The sequence below is a fragment of the Nicotiana tabacum genome, chromosome 22 (genome assembly GCF_000715075.1).
Source record: "Nicotiana tabacum cultivar K326 chromosome 22, ASM71507v2, whole genome shotgun sequence".
Classification (NCBI taxonomy): Eukaryota; Viridiplantae; Streptophyta; class Magnoliopsida; order Solanales; family Solanaceae; genus Nicotiana; species Nicotiana tabacum.
Window position 1 is genome coordinate 122096879 of NC_134101.1, and position 20070 is coordinate 122116948.

Sequence of the window (20070 nt, forward strand, 5' to 3'; positions counted from 1 at the left end):
GCAAGACAAAATGATTCTGATAGTGTTCATTTTGGCAACAGGGGCAAATGTCTCTTGATAATCTACTCCATAAGCCATCAGCTTTGTGCTTCACAGTGAAGACCCATTTGCAGCCAACCAACTTTTTGTTTGGTGGTGAAGTAACAAGTTCCCAAGTTTTATATTGTGATAAGGTCTTCATTTCTTCAATCATAGCTTGCTTCCGATTAGGATCTGCAAAAGCTTCTCTCCAATTCTGAGGAATAGACACAGAAGAAATAGACAAGGCAAAGGCTCTATAAGAGGGGGACAAAGAATTATAAGAGACAAAATTAAATAAAGGATATTTGGTGGTGCAAGATCCGACTCCTTTTCTGTGAGCAATAGGTACATCTAACTCATTAGGAAATATAGGTAACTCACCAATAGAAGAAGGTTCAGCTTCGGCAGATCGCATTTCTTCAATCATAGCTTGCTTCCATTAGGAAATATAGGTAACTCACCAATAGAAGAAGGTTCAGCTTCGGCAGATCGCATTTCTTCAATCATAGCTTGCTTCCATTAGGAAATATAGGTAACTCACCAATAGAAGAAGGTTCAGCTTCGGCAGATCGCATGATGACTTTTTTCTGCTCTATTTCTCCTTGAGTAAGTTTTCAAATTAGGTCTATCCAAACGCCTAATAGTCTCCCCCTGTATCCCTGTATTCTGTCTTTAATTTTACTTTCCCCTGTGGTACTGGCAGTGGTTTCAGCAGTAGAACTCACGAGAATCATCTCTTCTCTTTTATAGTTCTCCCCTTTAAGAGGTGATAATGTAATACTTAAATAGGTGATTCTCGAAAGGTAACATCCATGCTGACAAAGATTCTCCGAGAGGGAGGATGATGGCATTTATACACTTAAGGGCTTTTAGATCAAGTTTCCCAGAGTTCCTAATGTGAACAAGCAGACACACCCAAATACCTTCGGAGGAATAATATAGTCATTCTTACCCTTTAGTACTTCCAGAGGAGTTTGAAAATTGAGGGTTTTTAGTGGCATTCTATTGATGAGATAGGTAGCTACTAAAATGGCATCCCCCTCCCTCCAGTAAGGTTTTGGTAGATTTGTGGTAAACATAAGAGATCTTGCCACTTCTAACAATTGCCTATTTTTCCATTCTGCAAACCCATTTTGTGCACTAGTATAAGGATAACTAGTTTGATGGATTATCCCATAAGACTCCAAATAAGCACCAAAAGTTTTATCCATGTGTTCTGTGCCATTATCAGTACGCAAGATTTTTATCTTAGCCTCAAACTGAGTGCAAATCATCTTATGAAATGACGCAAAGCAGGAGAAAACTTCACTTTTGGCCTTTAACAGATGCACCCAAGTCATTCTAGTACAACAATCAATAAAAGTAACAAACCACCTACTACCAGATAAAGAAACTTTTTGAGTAGGACCCACACATCATAATGAATAGTCGAAAAAGGAATTGTACTTTTATTATCGCTCAAAGGATAAGAGTTTCTAGTATGCTTGGCAAATTCACAAGCATCACAACAAAGAGTCAAACTCAGTTCTAGAAAACAAACTAGGATATAACTTCTTTAAAGCAAAAAATGATGGGTGCCCCAACCGTGTATGCAACTGTATTATTTCTTGGTTGACATCCTTATTTCCTCCAAAAAAGGCCTCACTAGTGTCTCGAGTTCCATCAACCCAATATAAGTCCTCATGCAATCTACCACTGCAAATCCTCTTCCTTATTTGAAGATCCTGAAAAACACAATGATCAGGAAATAACTCGACACTACAGTTTAGTTTTTTTGGTGATGGCGCTAACAGTTAACTGGAAACTTAGGGACATAGAGAACATATGATAATGTAATATCAGGTGTACCATCAACAGAACCTGTTCCAGAGACAGGAGTTAGGGAGCCATTGGCTATTCTGGCATAATCTCCTTTGGAACTGAGAGAGTAGTTTTTAAATCCTTTAGAGGAGCCTGTCATGCGTCTATTCGCACCAGAATCAATAATCCAAGAATTAAGATGGGCATTAAAAGCAATACCTGACTGCACGTAATTGGAAGTGGCAACATTAGAAGAGTCAAGTTTATTCAGGAGACAGTGAAAATGTTGAACTTCATCCAAAGACAAAGCTTCTCATGAAGCAGTTTCCTTGGATGTCTCCACATTTTCTACAATATTAGCCTGAACCCTTGATGGACCTACACGTTTTCCTCCACGACCTCTAGTTGGTCTACCATGTAGTTTCTAGCATGTCTCCTTCGTATGCGTTGGCTTTCCACAGTAATCGGAATGCAGGCGATCTTTATCAGAAGTGAACGCCTTTGGTTGTTCATGAGGCACAACTAACCCGGTGCTGAATAAAACATGACCCCTCGTCGACTCTCTTCCTGTTGAACATAAGAGTATGCATCTTCAAGAGAAGGAAAATGAACTTTACTGAGAACTTGAGCCCTGATCTGATCATATTCTTGGTTTAAACCGGCCAGAAAATCATACACCCTTTCCTTTTCAACCAATCGTTGAAAGAGAACTGTTACTTGGAGATCCTAATAGTAGTCAATCTCCTGCCTTAACCCGCATAACTCGGAATGATAATCAGTGATAGTCAACTCACCCTGCTTAGTCGCATGAATTTTATTTCGAATTTCAAAAATCTGGGCATCATTTCCCTTGCGAGAATAAGTGTGCTTGGCTGAATTCCAAATTTTTTCAGCAGTGTTAAGCAACAAATATTGTTTAGAAATTCGAGGGTGCATAGTATTCAAAAGCCAAGTCATAACAAGGGAATCATCAGAATCCCATTGACTATAAGTAGCATGAGTCACAACAGGTTGTTTCTTTTTTCCAATAATATAACCAATCATCTTCCTGAATAAACAACAAACAAGCCCTTGACCAGGCAAGATACGAACCAGCACCATCCAACTTTACCATACTAATACCATGTGAAACAGAATTATTGTTATCTACTGTTTTTTAGTCCCCCATATTTTTGAACAATCCGAAGCACAAAAAGAAATTTCAGAAAATAAATTCTAAACGGAAGAACCTGGTAACCCAAACACAACCTTCAGAATTTGAAAAAAGGCTCTTGGAGCTAACTGGTTACGCTGGACTTGTTTTCTGGTGTTCGGAAAAATCTGAAACTTGTTTGGGTAGGTCGTACTGTAGGTATAATCCTTCCAGTGATACCAGTTTTTGTACAGAACTGGTCGAGGGTGAAAAAAAGGCTTCGGACAGAAACTTTAGCAAGAAAACTATAAGAAAGAGGGAGAAAACTCAACCTATGGAACCCTAGTGTTGCAGAGGGAGAAAATGAAAGGGCAGCAATGGCTTCTGATACTGTGATGAAATTGAGAAGAAGAGAATGCTTCTTTGTATTTTAATGTATTTTACATCCTACTGTTACATGCCTTTATACAAAAGCTCTACAGCTATTCTAGGAAAGTAAATAAATGAAAATAATGAGAGAATATTCAGCTAGAATACAATTTTCCTACAATCAAGCTATTAATTACAGATTTGATTCTCTGATTTTGTCCTATAATTAAGCTGGTCAACAGGTCCTTTTCCCGACTTCGCTTGCTTTGCGTTTCTGATTGGTTCCAGCCATTCCCAGCCTTAATGGATAGACGACTATAAAGGGGTCAGTCAAGCGGTTCACTATCCAATCTAACCATCTCTTCTGAAGCCCTTTCCCTTCTAGTAGCCCTTCATCGTTACTGAAACATAGGTTGTGACCAACAGACATCATCTCTCGGCTTGTTGTTAAGGTGAGAGCACCCTCTTGGTAGAACAAGAAAATTATTATTGCTCCTTTTTTTTCGAAAAGTGGGATGCTATATCTAGGATTGGGATCCGTAAATATTTTAATAGATATGTTCATTGAATCAGTGCGGACAAGAATTTCAAAGCACAACAATAAACTAACAAGGCTATTTTAAGTTGTAACACATGGAACCATCTAGGATGTGGAGGATACAAATCCCAAAAGAATTTGTAAGACTGTTTAAAATTTATTTTTAGAGCTTTATGACATTGAACATATGACAGTATTGACAAATGGGTTCATGGGGAAGAATAAAACTTCTTTTATTTTGCTTGCATTTGGATTTGTAACATATCTTATGAGTTCCCAAGTGCAGTAGACTTATTAGAGGGAACTTTCTTTTTATTTGATACAGAATTATAAGAGTGAACGAGAAGTTACAGAAAGAAAATTTGGACATTAACTTAGTGATATATTTTAGAACAAACGACATGCACTAGCAGCTTTTTTATAAAAAATTGTGTGTTATGTAGGGACTTATACACAGACTTTCCGGTAGTTTTTGTTCAAACTATGTCCCAATTTTTCCTGTTCTGCAACGTCAACTTCCTCTTTCACCCCCTAGACATTAATATCTAATTTAATTTGGCTGTTTCTGGAATTAGTCTCAATTTTTCCAAATCTCTGACATATTTATGCTTTTTTAGGATCAGCGAGCAGTTAGGTTCTTGTAGTTTGTGTTTTCTAAATTTGTTATAATGCAGCGGAAGTTGCAATTTCACTTGCAGCTCCCAGTGTTGTACTCTCCAACACTTGTCCCTAATTTTGGAAATGTAGTTAACACTGTTATAGCTGATGAAAATATTCAGTCATTTCCCCCCTGTTAATTTTAGATCATAGACCCGTGTTTGTGCTGGCTCATATCCACCTTTGGTAGTTATTTGCTCCTTACCTTATTTACAAGCAATGCTTGCAACTCTGCATAGACATCCAGTGCCATAGCTTTCCACTGGCATTGAGCAGGCTGTTGTACTAGAGGTGAAGAAAAGAAAAAGAACAGAGTGATTTACTTCCCTGTTTGGAACTTTTAAATTGGTCAGTACCATACCCAAAATGCATTGAATATCTGTAGAGGAAATTTATTCTTTTACTGCATGTAGTTGTGCAAATCTTCCACATTCATGAGGAGGCTTATTTTTGGAAAGCCTACCTGTAGGTGTGTGTCATCCTATATTTGTACTATACTGTCCTAACTATGGTAAACTGGAATGGTCCGCCTTCTGTTTTTGTTCTGTATTTGTTTATATATTTTTTGCTCTCCATGGCTTGCTTACACTGGTTCTTGTATCCTTATTACCAGGGAGACCGGACAACTCCAAGTTCTAAGTGCCCACCACCAATCTGGAGGAGTATGTCACTTAAACCACTTTTTCGATCTGCGAGTTGGATTGCTGTAATCAACTTTATAATATAATATCCTTTCAGGAACGGTCTGTTTCAACCATTCTTTACCTAGTTTCTCTGCAAGACCTAACAAATTGCCCATTTAGAGTGGTGGATGAAATAAATCAAGGTCAGTTATTCATTTACGGTATATGTTATTCTCAGTGTTCTGGATGCAAGAAACCATTGTGTACATTTGTGCTTTTAGGAATGGATCCTATCAATGAGAGGAAAATGTTTCAGCAACTAGTGCGAGCTGCCAGCCAACCCAATACACCGCAGTAAGAGAACTCTCTTTTACCTTCTATTCTCATAAATCGTTTACCATTTCATATCTCAAGCAGCAGCAACTTATGTGCTGAATTTGCTTATGTCCTTGTGATAAATGAACACGGTGTGTGTATGCTTTTTTCAATCGTTGTAGTAGTAACAAACATCTTAGAGATTTTTTATAAGGTTTCTGCAAATTGTTTGGATCTCTACGTGAATTCAGTGTTCATAATGACCTTTGATGTAGGGAGAATATGGAGTTTGTGTTTATATTAATCTGCAAAAATTTTCACGTGGCCGATATATCTGTTTCTCTAAGATTAAGAGGGGGATAAGTTTCTTCAATGGTCTCCAGATTGTTTTTTAATGCGTCTTAGTTCAGATGGCAAAATACATAAATTGTGGTTCTTAGAAATTAGTAATTTATATCTTGACAGAGGGTAATAATTTTGGTAAGAAAATTTGTCATTAATATCTCTCTTTGTATACTGCATCCCCATACCTGTGATCTACTTTGAAATACTGCTCCTTTATAATCAAACTTGTTCCTTTTACCCTTCGAGAAATCCGAATAAATTCGTCAGTATTTGGATAGCTGCACCTCACTTCCCACCATGCAGATGCCCCTGTTAAACTTGAAAAGTATCCTCAATCAGATTTTCCTCATGATGTTGTACTAGGGCTGCAGATCTAATTCCCCTGTTGAGTTGATTCTAGGATCTGATTGGTGACAGTGGTCATCCCAATGCGCATGTAACAAAGTTATGCTGAAAACTGACGAGTATCAGCTAGAGTAAATGTAATATAATGGCTAGCCCCTCGAGAGAGATTCCTTTGCAAGTGCTATCAGAGTGCATAGATACCTCTGATCACCAAGCTTCTGCGGCAAGAACACACATATAAAGACGAGGGATCCATTTGTTTTTACCCTTCTACGCTGAGAAATGTCAAATATTTATTTTTATGGATGACATATTTTCCGTGACTCTCGAACTGTCAACTACTCTATCAGAGGGAGCATATCCATATGCAGTTTTGATTTCTTTACATGAGTATTCTTTGTCTAGGTAGCCATTCCTTGTTCTGCCAATCCCCTTCCTGCATATCATGGAGAAGTTGATGGAACTAGTCCTCGTCCACCTATTTCTGATTCTGTCAATTCCTGCGCAGGTGCTTTTTGCTTACTCCAAAGTTGCTCCCTAATCTGGAATACAGCGAAGCATGCAGCATTTTGACTGTAATGAATGGTCCTTGGATTGAGCAGCCATCTAAAGGTTTCCAAGCACTTGAACCAATATCATATGCTTGTAGTGATAATGTTAACAATTTACTAAATGCCTTCTTTCCGGTTCTAAATTGCAGCTTGGAGTGGTGGAGAGTGCTGGAGGTCTGTGATGGGACTAATGGAGGAACGTTGTCGCTGACTAGAATCAGAAATTCTTTAGGTAGATTCGACCAGGAATTGTCCATAAGAAAATTTTACTTGTTGATCTGCCATTTGCGCTAGTTACAAGCTGAATCATGGTCGCTCAGCTATGTTTTTTTGAAAAATCTGTTAATACTGGCCCTTATTCTTAAATAACATAATTCTTTTGTACGCATAGTTCCTATTATGCTACCCTTGTTTATTGTGACAGAGAAAATACGTCTGTTCTAAGGTACTCCTCTGTTCGAACTCCCATTAAAATGGTCCTCCATTCTCTCTTTTATATTCAATGTTTATTTTTTTTGTAGAAGATAAATGTCTATTACTCCTCGAGCAACAAAGGAATGCTTTTCATTCTAGTCCCTTTCAAGATATTCTTTAACTTTCGAAAAGTAAAATTTTCGGACCCATAATATGCAACATGGTCACATGTGAGTTATTGTCCCTTTATGCTTTTTTTACGTTATAAGCTATATTTGGCTCCATACGTTCTTTTAACATTCAATTCTCTTGTTCTCAGTGATTTTGTATAGCGCAAAAGATCTTTATTCAGTCTCTTTTTTCTAGCTTTTCTTGTACTCTTTTAGATCCAACAAGAGTGACGGGATCTCAGTATAAAGGTAGAGCATCTAATTTTCGGTTGAAAAAATTACGCTATCAGCTGATGCATCATTTCAACCAAATTAGGCTCGTATTCTACCTTTTTTTTATTCAATTTGACCTACTTTGTATATAACTTAAATATTTTTCATCCCTTAAACCAACATTAAGATGGAGACTTAGAATTAGCATCAGGGTTGGGACTCGATGGAGACGTTATCAAATGCTGATTTCACTGGCAGCAAGTGAGAGAATAGGAAGCTATTTTTAATATTCAGCTTATTATACTCTTGCTTAGGTTGTGTACTTGTGTATAAGGGATTAACTATTTACACCCATTTTGGGGAAGAATTTTGGGTGGATGGGATTGACAAAAAAAAAGATAATTCATATAGAGAATTAGAGGTTAGAATAAATGAGATAGGTGGATACTCTCGAGTCTCGATTGCGAAATAAAACAGTATCAACCACATGAATATTTCTTAACTTGAACTTCCATTGTTTGGTTTCTTCTCCTCTTTCTCCTCCTTCTTAGTGTGTCACCATCATACTTTTTATTACTGTACTCATACATTTTTATACACGTTTATACACCCATATACATAATGTAATTGCCGTGTATAAAAGTGTCTCAAGACAAATTCTTGTATGATTTTAAGTTACAATTCTTATTCTAATTTAGTTTAAATCACTTTAGACTATTTCTAACAAGTCTAAATAATACTCGCTCTAAATTTCTCAAAAAATCGGATTCAAAATTTAAACCCACTTATTTAAGCTTATTCAACAATGGTGGATTACCTTTAAAATCTACGGTAAAGGGTCAAATATACCCTTGTACTTTCGAAAATGGTTTTAGAATAGCCCTCGCTATGCTATTGGGCTATATATGTCTTTGCCGCCATACTTTAAAATAAAAATACCCTTATTTTGGATGGAGTGTCACGTTGCAGTACCAGATTAAAAGGACCCATTTCTTTTTTTACCCAGTCCATTTAAAAGAACCCATCACCCGACCCAAATTTCACCCCACCTAAACTACAACTGAATATAAAAACGTCCCATTTTACTTTACCCCTCTGTTGAAACAGAAAGAAGCCCTGACCGTTGAAATAGAAAGAAGATCCATTTTTTACCTGTCTGTTTGCTGCAGGTTTTTTCTTAGTTTTGGACTTGTTTTCTGCTGGTTTTTGTGTACCTTTATGGGGTTCAATGCACTGAAATATGCAGCCTTGTTTGAATTGTGTTCTGCAGTATTTTAGTTATAGTTCTAACTATTTTGTGTTGGTTTTAGTGAACTGAAAAACGAGTTAATAGGTAAAACAAAGAAGATACAAAATTATGTCCTGTATGATGTAGTTTTAATAAATTATGTAAGTGAGGGCTTCTTTATGTTTCAACGGAGGTGGTACGGTAAAATGGATCTTCTTTTTGTATTTTAAGTGGGATGAAATTTGGGTCAGGTGGTGGGTTTTTTTTTAAATGGAACGGGTAAAAATAGAAATTGATCATTTTAATCTGGTGTTGTCACGTGACACTCCATCCAAAATAAGGGTATTTTTGTTTCAAAGTATGACAACAGAGACATATATAGCCCAATAGATAACGAGGGGTATTCTTAAACAATTTTCGAAAGCACAGGGGTATATTTGGCCCTTTGCCGTAGAATCTAATTTTCACCCCTCAAATGGATTTGGTTTGTTGACTAATGTTTGAGTCATGATTGCTGATTCAAAGATTGGGTTAGGAGGTTGAGATTTAAAAAAAAAACCTAAATAGCTATTTCCGGAACCTATTTGGGTTGGATGTTAAATCTCGGCCTATTATTTTTCGGCATTAACTTTGTAAAGTTGTATATGAGTCATCCGGTAGCAATGTATATTAGTGTGTTATATTATAATGTAATTTTCTCCTTTTGGTTTAGGAGTCATTTCTATACAACAACAACAACAACAACAACATAATGGATTCCCACAAGTGAGGTCTGGGAAGGGTAGGATGTATGCAGCCTTACCCATACCCTGGAGGGGCAGGGAGACTGTTTTCGAAAGACTCTCGGCTAAAGAAAAAATGGAAGAAGCACTGATAGCAAGTAATAACAATACAATATATTTAGAAAACTAAGTTCAAAATAACACAGGAGAAGATGAAAGAAGTATTGATAGCAAGTAATAACAGTGTAGGATATATAGTAATAGCAAACTAAGGGAGTACTAATCGCAAGTAATAACAATACAAGATATGTGGAAATAGCAAATTAAGGGTAAAAAGGATACCATACTAACACTAATACTATTGAACTAAGGAAGACAAAGGGAAACGCTCAACTACCTACTAACCTTCTACCCTAATTCTTAACCTCCACACCCTCCTATCGAGGGTCATGTCCTCAGTTAGCTCAAGCTGCGCCATGTCCCGCCTGATCACCTCTCCCCAAGACTTCTTTGGCCTACTTCTACCCTTCCTCTTATCCCCCAAGGCCAACCTCTCATACCTCCTAACCGGGGCATCTGTGCTTCTCCTCCTAACATGCCCGAACCATCTCAGGCTCGCCTCTCGCATCTTTTCCTCCACAGGGGTCACTCCCATCTTGTCCCGAATAACTTCATTCCTAATTCTATCTAATCCTTGTGTGCCCATACATCCATCTCAACATCCTCATTTCAGCTACTTTCATCTGCTGGACATGGGAGTTCTTAACTGGCCATCACTCTTCCCCATACAACATAATCGGTCTAACCACTACGTTGTAGAACTTATCTTTAAGTCTCAACGGCAAATTCTTATCGCACAAGACACCGGGAGCGAGCCTCCACTTCATCCATCCTGCTCTGATATGATGTGTGACATCCTCATCAATCTCCCTATCACACTAAATCACAAACCCAATGTACTTAAAACTTTCTCTCTTGGGAATGACTTGCATCTCAAGCCTCACATCCCCGTCCGCTTCCTGGGTAACACCGCTGAATTTGCACTCCAAGTATTTTGTCTTGGTCCTGCTCAACTTGGAATCTTTAGACTCAAGAGTATATCTCCAAACCTCCAGCCTCTCGTTAACACCACCGCACGTCTCATCAATCAGAACTATGTCATTTGCAAATAACATGCACCTAGGCACCTTCACTTGGAAGTGTCGCGTTAATGTGTCCATTGCCAAGGAAAACAAAAACAGGCTAAGTGTTGATCATTGATGCAACCCCATCATACATGTCCTGGATTACTTGAATATCCGCTACATGCACTCCCTTAGCCTTCAATCATCTCCATAGAACCTCTCTCGGGACTTTGTTGTAAGCTTTCTCTAGGTCAATGAACATTATATGCAAGTCCTTCTTCATCACCCTATACTGCTCTACCAATCTCCTCACAAGGTGAATGGCTTCAATAGTCAACCGTCCCGGCATGAAACCATACTGTTTCTCGAAAATGGATATGTTTCTCCTCATCCTCCCTTCTATCACCCTCTCTTAAACTTTCATCGTATAGATCAGCAACTTGATACCCTATAGTTGTTGCAGTTTTGGATATCTCCCTTGTTCTTGTACAACGGAACCATTATATTGCACCTCCACTCTTCAGGCATCTTTTTCGTCCTAAAAATAACGTTAAACAACCTAGATAGACATTCCAAGCTCGCTTTACCCATGATCTTCCAGAATTCCACAGGGATCTCGTCTGGACCGGTCGCTCTACCCCTACTCATCCTACGGATATCCCATTCTACCTCTCCTACTCTTATGCATCTACAATACCCAAAATCTCGATGTCGCTCTGAGTACTCCAACTTATCCAGCACAATGCTCCTATCTCCCTCTTCATTGAAGAGTTTATTGAAGTATGACTGTCATCTCTACCTAATATATGCCTCCTCCAACAAAACTCTACCCTCCTGATCTTTTATACACCTCACTTGGTCCAAATCATGGTCTTCCTCTCTCTCACCCTCGCTAGCCTGTACAACTTCTTGTCCCTGCCTTTATCCCCAAGTTCTTCATATAAACGACCAAATGTCACGGACTTAGCTGTAGTAACTGCTAACTTCACCTCTCTCTTAGACTTCTTATACCACTCTTTGTTAGACCTATTCTCCCCTTCGTCTATGCTCTCTACTAGCTTCAAGTGCACTGTTTTCTTAGCTTCCACTTTCCCTTGAACCTCTTCATTCCACCACTAGTCCTCTTTGTGGCCACCAGAGCAACCCTTTAAAATCCCTAGCACATCTCTAATACAATTTGCTGTCATAGTCCACATAGAGCTCGAATCCCCACTGCTCCTTTAGGCCCCCATATCTAGCAACTTCTCCCCAAACTACTGGGCTTTGCCCTTAGTCAATGCCCCCCACCTGACCCTATGTAGACAATCCATAACCCTCCTTTTCCTCATCCACCTGATCACTAAGTCCATAACTAAAAGCTTATGCTGGGTCGTAAGATTCTCACTCGGGATGACCTTGCAATCCGTGCATAATCCTCTATCACATTTCTTGAGGAGTAGATAATCAATTTGGGTCTTGTCCATTGTACTACAGAAGTTGATCAGGTGCTCCGCTTTCTTCGGGAAACACGAATTAGCAATCACTGTATCAAAAGCCTTAGCGCACTCCAACAAGTACCTCCTTTGTTTATATCTCTAAAACCGAAGCCACCAGGCACACCACCGTACCCTTAGACGACCTCCCATTGTGGCCGTTAAAATCTCCTCCTATAATAAGCTTCTAGGTGAACGATATACCCTGCACCAACCCATCTAAATCTTCCTAGAAATGCCTTTTAACTTCCTCGTCCAAACCCACTTGAGGCACGTAAGCACTAACTACGTTCAGAATATATCCTCCCACGACTAATTTAATGGCCATCAACCTGTCATTCACCCTCCTAACCTCAACCACTAGCTCCCTTAGTTCCCTATCAACTAAGATGCCTACCCCATTTTTTCCTCTCTACCTCCCTAAATACCACAACATAAACCCATCAGCCTCCCTAGCCATGCTCCCCACCCATCTAGTCTCCTGGACACATGTTATGTTAATCTTACTCTTCTGGAGAATTTTCACTAAATCTATATACTTTCCCATTAAAGTTCGTATATTCCATGACCCCACTCTCAACCTAGATGTTCCCTTACCCCTACCGCCCTTACCCTTTACCCCCCGCTCCCCCCAGGACATGAACTCACTCTATCGCATCCTTTTGCAACCACTAGACCAACAAAGAGCTACGAAAAGAATAGACTAAAAAGCAACCTAAATGTTCAAAAGTACGACTAAGGGAAACAAATAAGCAGTCACAATTTAAGTGTTAACAATAACACAAAAGTTGTCGATAGGGACAGATAAAGGCAGGAAATTCAAACTAAATGTAAGTTAAATCAAGATACTGCAGATGCAAAGGAAATATGCAAGAAAATATACCAATACCTTAAGTTCCAAACAAGGAAAGAAAGAACCTGGGGAGGGTCTTCCTGAAGCACGTCGGATATGCTCAAAAATCGCTGACACTCTTGTTGTGTTCCGTCGGCATGCTGGCAGTCTTGCTGCATCACACCAAAATCTCCTTTCTTGGGTTCCCTATTTGCTGCACACAAACACAACCCACAACTCGACACCCACGCATGCTCACACATATACACACACACGCCAGTGGTGGGAAAAAAGGGGAAAAAATAGCACCACGCGTGCAGAATCTGATGCTAAAGACAAGGTTGCCGCTAACGAATATGCTTCTACCTTATAGGAATCTAAGTCCTTTTTATTGTAAATATAGAGTAGTTTTACTTTCACTATTTCCATTATGTCTCTCTAGCTTAGTTATGTCAAGTATCGTAACTTTACTTTATTTTTTTTAAAAGCATTATTAGGAGGGATCAAGTAATCAAACATTCAAGCAAGCAAACAATTCTCTATATTAGTGTCTCCCCCCTTCGACACCATGTTGCCTTTCTGTAATAGCTTTCATTAATGCAATCAAGTTTTCTTTTATTCTCATACTCTTTTCTATCCTCTTAATTTCTCTTGACATTGGTTTTTCCGTACGATACTGACAGTCTCGTCTAGCGTACGGAGGGGAACCCAGTTGGTGGATAGTAACTGCACGGACATCGATTGCTTAGACTTACGTTTCCCTTCCAAGAAATCTCAGGAAGGTGCCGCGTAATAGTTGGTATTAAAGCCTAGGCTCTATATCGGATGAGAGAACACATTATTATTGCCACCATTTCTCACCATAGTGAATCATGGGGATCGCATTGCGGCCCTCGAAAAGACAGTTAATGTATTACAACTGTAAGCACGTGATTTTTGCCCTATGAAAAAATTACTCCCAAATATTCAAAATAAAACGATTTTTCTTGGTGTGCAATTTTGAGTATTTTTGTGACATTTTGGATAATTATTTGTATTTGTTTGTGCATGTTTATTTGTTAAATTAATAAAAAATACAAAAATATATCGCATTTGCATTTAGGATTTAATTCTACAATTAGGAATAATTAAACTTGTTTTACAAGAATGAAAATTACAAAAATAGCATCGTTTGCATTTTTAGCATTTAATGTCCAATTGTACAATTTTATGCTTAATTACTACTTAATTGTGTGTTAATTGTTATTGGGAGTTAATTTGCACTTTTATAAATAATTTAGTTCTATATGATAATTTAAGGATTCTTAGAGAATTTAGTTTTAGAAAGTAAAAGAAAATAGAGCAAAAAATATATAGAAGAGATCAGATTGGGCATTTTTTTCAATTTTAAGTCACAGGCCCAAAGAAACCCAATCTTCCCAAACGACCCAGTCCATTTCGAACTGGGTCGACCCAGTCCATAACCCAAAAGACCCAAACCCTCTTTTCATTTTTTTCTTTCATTTTTCATAAAACAAAAACAAAACAAAAAAAACCTAAACTACCCCCCTCTCTTCTTCTTCCTCTCTTTCTCTCTTCTTCTCCAAACACCCCCAAGCAGCCATGGCTGCTTCACACCCCTTCCCCGCCTCTTCTCCGTCATACACGCGCACACCTCACTGCTTCGAGCATCCATGACCGCTGCTTCATCGTCTTCACGCCTCGTCAACCATTCACCTCCAAGCCATGAACAATCGTGAACGACCCCAAGCTCGAGCCATCATGGTGCAGGTCAAGCCCAAGCCCCGGTCGTCCTCACGACCAGCAGCTACAGCCATCGATGACCACCACGCTGCTGCTGCTGCGTTTTCTTCACTTCCATGGCTGCTGCGGCGTTTCCTTCTTCGTCCTCTTCCAAACGACCAAACTACTTTCCGTTCGAGTTCGTCGTCGCTTCAATCCGGTTAGTAGGTTTGAGTTTCATTTTGCCCGTATTTTTGTTTTGATATTCTCAGATCTAAAATCGGTAAATGTTCGATTCTTGTTTTGTTCATGTTTATCGTTGAATTAATTTTTTAGTTTGTTCATGTGTTTTATTGATTTAATTTTCAGATTCAAATGGAAATTTAATTAATTGTTTTTCAGTTTATTTCATGTGTTTTATTTGTTTTTGTAAAAGAAATTGTTAGTTTAATTTTTATGTTGTTAGAATCAAATTGAAATTTAATTACTTATTTTGGTTTGTTTCATGTTAATTTTATTTATTTTTGTAAAAAGGAATTGTTAGTTTAATTTTAATATTGTTAGATTTAGTTTAATCGCTCGAATCATCCGTCTTTGTTGATTAGTTTAGATTAAATTCGTGTTCATCTTTTGGTTGAAGTTCGTTCTTAATCCGGTAATTTAATGTGAATTTATGTTTTAAATGCTTGATTTAATTTGAATATTCATCTTGGTTGTAATGTTGTTGGATTTAGTTTAAAGATTAATTGGTTATTGAATTTAGAAATTCAAATATACTTGTTGGTTGTGTTCAATTTGTTAATATTGTTGAATCTGCAACTATATGTGTTGTTAAGAATATCGTTCAGTCAAAATAGTTCCGATTGTTGATTTGTTGTTCATAGTTTAAGTTTGAATTCGTTGATTGAATTGGATTAAGGATTGGTTATAGCTGGTAATTTAATTTTAGGTTCTTAAATAATTTTGAAGTTGAACAGATTTTTGAATCGGGGCGTAACAGTAGTTTTAGGGGGTAAAACGGGAATTAACCAATTACAGGTTATTTAATTATGGTGGGGACCAGACATAATGATAAAAGTAAAAAGGAAAAGGTGGATAATGATGTCTTCTTTTCAAAAAGAGGGAACATGGGGACCCATTTTGACTTCTTTTCAAAAAGAGGGAACATGAGGACTCACTTTGACTACTTTTCAAAAAGAGGAAACATGGGGGCCCATGTTGACTACTTTTACTAAAGTAAAAGTGTAGGTAATAATAAAAAGTTAAAGGGTGCACATAGTGGAACAATATTGAGTTAATAAAGTAAAAGAGGTAAAAGAGGGTCTTGCTTTTGTATATAAGGGGACTCATTTCACACTTAGAAGGATGAGATTTTGGGAGAATTTTGGGGGAGAGATAAAAAATTTCAGAACTAAAGAGGAGATAAGAACATACTTTTAATCTTGAAGAAGAGGATTTCTAAAATATCCGAATACTATTTCCGTGTATTCCTGAGTGTGATCTCTGCCTACTGTTTGCTTCCGGAATTTTCAATTGGCTTCTTGAGTTAACTGTTGGTCCTTTGTTACTGCTTTATTGAGTGGTTGCTGGAATTTCTGTTTGGTTTTCAAGTCTACTGCTGGGTTTTCTGACTGCTGGTTGTTTGTTGTTGCTGCGCTGTTTCTACTGCTGCTGATCCTATTCTTCCTTTCCTTGTATTCAAATACCAGGTACACGACTGTAATACTAACTATTGCAAGCTGAAAAATGTGAAAGCATGAATACATGAAGAATGGAACTTTGAAGTTTTAATTTCGCTTTTTCTTCGTTTCTTTTACTGATTGTATTTAGGCTATTTCATGTATTACTGTTTAATAATTGGAATAAGAGAAAAATAACATAAGTTGGTCTTTAGTGAATCAGCTTGGCAAAATGGGTTAATTCACTAGCTATGAAAGCTTTAATATGGTCAACAGTAGGTCAATCATGAATGGATAGTTAAATTTAGTTAAAGCCAAACAAGACTAGATAATGTTTAAGTTTAATAATCTTTCTAATAAGCTTTAGTAATTGTGGTTAAATCTAGTTTCAAATAGTTATGAATTATTAATTCCAATAGTTGTTTTTTTTATATAACAATGCGAGCTTCAATCTAGCTATATTTGATTTCTTTTGAATATTAGTTGTCGAATTTCTTATTTTATTTATAATTTCGAATTTTTTCTTTAAAATTCTTTCATTTAATATTGGTCCTAATCTAGCGATTAGTATGTTACATGTTCTTAATTTTTTCTAACTCCTAATTAATTAGGATTTTCTTTCTTTATTTTAGAGACTAAACTTAATAGAAAAAATGTAGTCATTCTAAGATTATCTTTTTTTTTAAAAAAAAAATAAAAAATAATGAGACGAGCCTCGCCAAATAAAAATGCAAATTGCTGGGCCCTCACAAAATGTATGTGTTAATTACTTAGAACTCGGGATAGGCCGCTTAGCGAACTCCACGGCCTTACCCAAAATAACAACACGCTAGTTTCTTTAGAACGCGTCTTAATTAATCTTACTTTCTTAAACTCGGGTGCACATTTATGTGACTCAAATCCAAATCTCAGCGGAGTCGAAACGTGTCTCTAATCACGGGTACATTGATTGTGACGTGGTTCGAGATGCGTGTCCATGACGTTGCAAATTCCTTTTAAAAAATAAGAATGAGATGAGCCTCGCCGAATAAAAAATACAAATTTGCGGGGCCCTCAGTAAATATTTGCTTTAAAATTGCTTAGACTTCGGGATGGACCGTTTAGCAAAATTTCACGGCCCTACCCAAAGTAAATGATACGCTAGTCGCTTTAGGCACGCCTTTAATAATTTAATCTTCTTAAACTCGGGTGCACATTTATGTGACCCAAATCCACATCTCAACGGAGTCAAAGTGTGTCGACGATCACGGGTACATTGATTGTGGCGCGGTTCGAAATACATTTTCACAACGTTGCAATTCCCTGTAAAATAATAAATGAAAGCGGTAAAGAGTTAAAATCTGCACATAAGCTCATAATTGTATAAAAAAATCAGATAAACAAGCCGAATATGACAGTTGAGCGACCGTGCTAGAACCACGGAACTCGGGAATGCCTAACACCTTCTCCCGGTATCCGGATTTCTGGTTCGCGGACTATAATACAGAGTCATTCTTTTCCTCGATTCGGGATTAAATTGGTGACTTGGGACACCCTAAAATCTCCCAAGTGGCGACTCTGAAATAAATAAACAAATCCCGTTTCGATTGTCCTTTAATTGGAAAAACTCCTTCACCCCTCGCGGGGGTGGAAAAAGGAGGTGTGACAGCTCTGGCGACTCTGCTGGGGAACTATTAACCCAGAACCACTAGTTCAGGGTTAGAAATTCGAGCTTAGATAAATTATTATATTGGGCTTTATCTGATTTTTACAAGTTTGAGCCTAATGTGCTAAATGCTGCTTTTACCGCTTTGATATTATCTGAACTGTATATAAACTGTGCCGAAACCATTCTCTTCTTACCTCCGGGGACGTGCTTACTGGTTGAGACTCCCTATTCTGTTAGTGTCATACCTTGAAATAGGAAAGAGGCCGGACAAGTTACTAAGCCGGATGACCCTTTGGTTCTCGGAAAGTTGCCCCTCCTCGATTCGAGTTGTCCGCTCGGGTACACAGTCTAGAACACCGACTCAGGTTTTGAACGTAGAATAACATGACTTCATGCCGGATCCCTAGTAGGAACGATTATTTGCATCATGTTGCTTTGACTTAGGGGACTCAACACAGGGGTTGGGTCCGTCTAGGACTAGCAACCTGAAATGAAAAGACCATCCTGCAACATCCTGTTTGCTTTACGCATTTATTTGCTTCAGACTTGCATGCTGTCCGGCTTCGAAAAATCAGGAATATTGGAAAATTATGAAAAAAAAAAGAAGAGCGAGGTAACAGTGTAGAGAATTAATCGCCTATTTTAGGAAGAGAAAAAAAAACAATACCTAAATACTGTTGAAATTATGCCGAAAATCTTGAAAAAGTGAAGAAAAGAAAAATGTTTTATTTTATTTCACTCAAAAAAAAGAAAAAAAAAGAACAGTCTTTTTATTTTTTAAGTTTGGAAGATAGGTTAGTCATTTTGGTGAAACGAAAAAAAAATCTTCACTTTATCTTGTTTTCAAAATAAAAAAATAGAAAAGAAAAATAGTTTGTCTTGCCATGAAAAATGAAAATGAAAAAGAGTCTTGTTTTTAAAATGGGTTTTTTTATTTGTTTATGAAAATGCCAAAAATGAAAATAAAAAAGAGTCGTGTGTTGAACGTGGTTTTATTATTTGTTGCAAATATATATATATATATATATATATATATATATATATATATATATATATATAAATCCAAAAAGTATTTTTCTTTATTTCCTTTCTAGAAAAGTTTTTTTAGGCCCCCAATTTTCAAAAGAAAAATCCAAAAATATTTTCCACTATTTATTTCATTAGAAAGTTTTTTTTATTGTTTTTTTTAAAATAAAAATAAAAAATAAAAATATTTTCTTTTAATTTCTTCAAAAAAAAATCCAAGAAAAATATTTTCATTCTTCTTTCAAAATTGAAAAGAAAATTCAAAAATATTTTTTAGAAGCATTTCTTTCAAAAATGCTCCCTTTCTTCTTTATAAGTCTTTCCTTTCAAAAAAAAAAAGTTAGTTCATTTACTTCATTCATCATTTCCCGAACTACGCGGGTTTGATTCTCACCAGATGTGAGATACGTAGGCAACCCTCATCGGGTCCAATCTCCCACTTTGCTAAAATAACCAAAAACTAATAAATAAGCAAAAAACATGTCAAAATTTTAATTTTGTCATAAATAAGTCGGGTGATGTCCAACCTCCCCTTTTGCTAAAATAACCAAAAAACAAATAAATAAACAAAAAATATGTCAAAATTTTAATTTTGTCATAAATAAGTCGGGTGATGTCCAACCTCCCCTTTTGCAAAAAATAGCAAAATAAATAAATAAATATATATATGTCAAATTTTAATTTCATCATAAAGAAGTCGGGTGACGCTGTTTTGTCAAGACATAGCCGAATGTTCCCGAAAGGGACGCCGGAAGGCTGACTTTGCATAAACAACCACCTTTTGGGTCATGTTTAAGATTTGGTCCAGTTGACCCACACAGCCTTAAAAAATCTTCGTCCCCGAGGCGCTTGAAAGGCCGTGTTTGCAATATTGAGTTTTCTATTTTGAAAAACAATAAAAAGAGTCATAAATAAGTCGGGTGATGCTGTTTTTGTCAAAAATAGCCGAATGTTCCCGAAAGGGACGCCGGAAGGCTGACATAAACAGCCACCTTTGGGTCATTGTTTCAGATTTGGTCCAGTTGACCCACACAGCCTTAAATATATTCGTCCCCGAGGCGCTGAAGGGCCGTGTTTATAACACCAGGTTTTTATTTTAATTTGAAAAGAAAAAAAAACAAAGA

General features: G+C 37.2%; 1 protein-coding gene across 1 annotated transcript in view; it reads left to right on the forward strand.

Annotated features, from left to right (window-relative positions):
• LOC107776932 (structural maintenance of chromosomes protein 5-like) overlaps positions 1–7219 on the forward strand; it is a 42536-nt gene extending 35317 nt beyond the window's left edge. Inside the window, exons 26-30 of the mRNA XM_075244630.1 lie at positions 5131–5179; positions 5256–5343; positions 5422–5494; positions 6654–6757; positions 6846–7219. Coding sequence (XP_075100731.1) covers positions 5131–5179; positions 5256–5343; positions 5422–5494; positions 6654–6757; positions 6846–6907 — 376 coding nt within the window. The 3' untranslated portion in view covers positions 6908–7219. The remainder of the gene's footprint in view (positions 1–5130; positions 5180–5255; positions 5344–5421; positions 5495–6653; positions 6758–6845) is intronic.
• The last annotated feature ends 12851 nt before the right edge of the window (positions 7220–20070 follow it).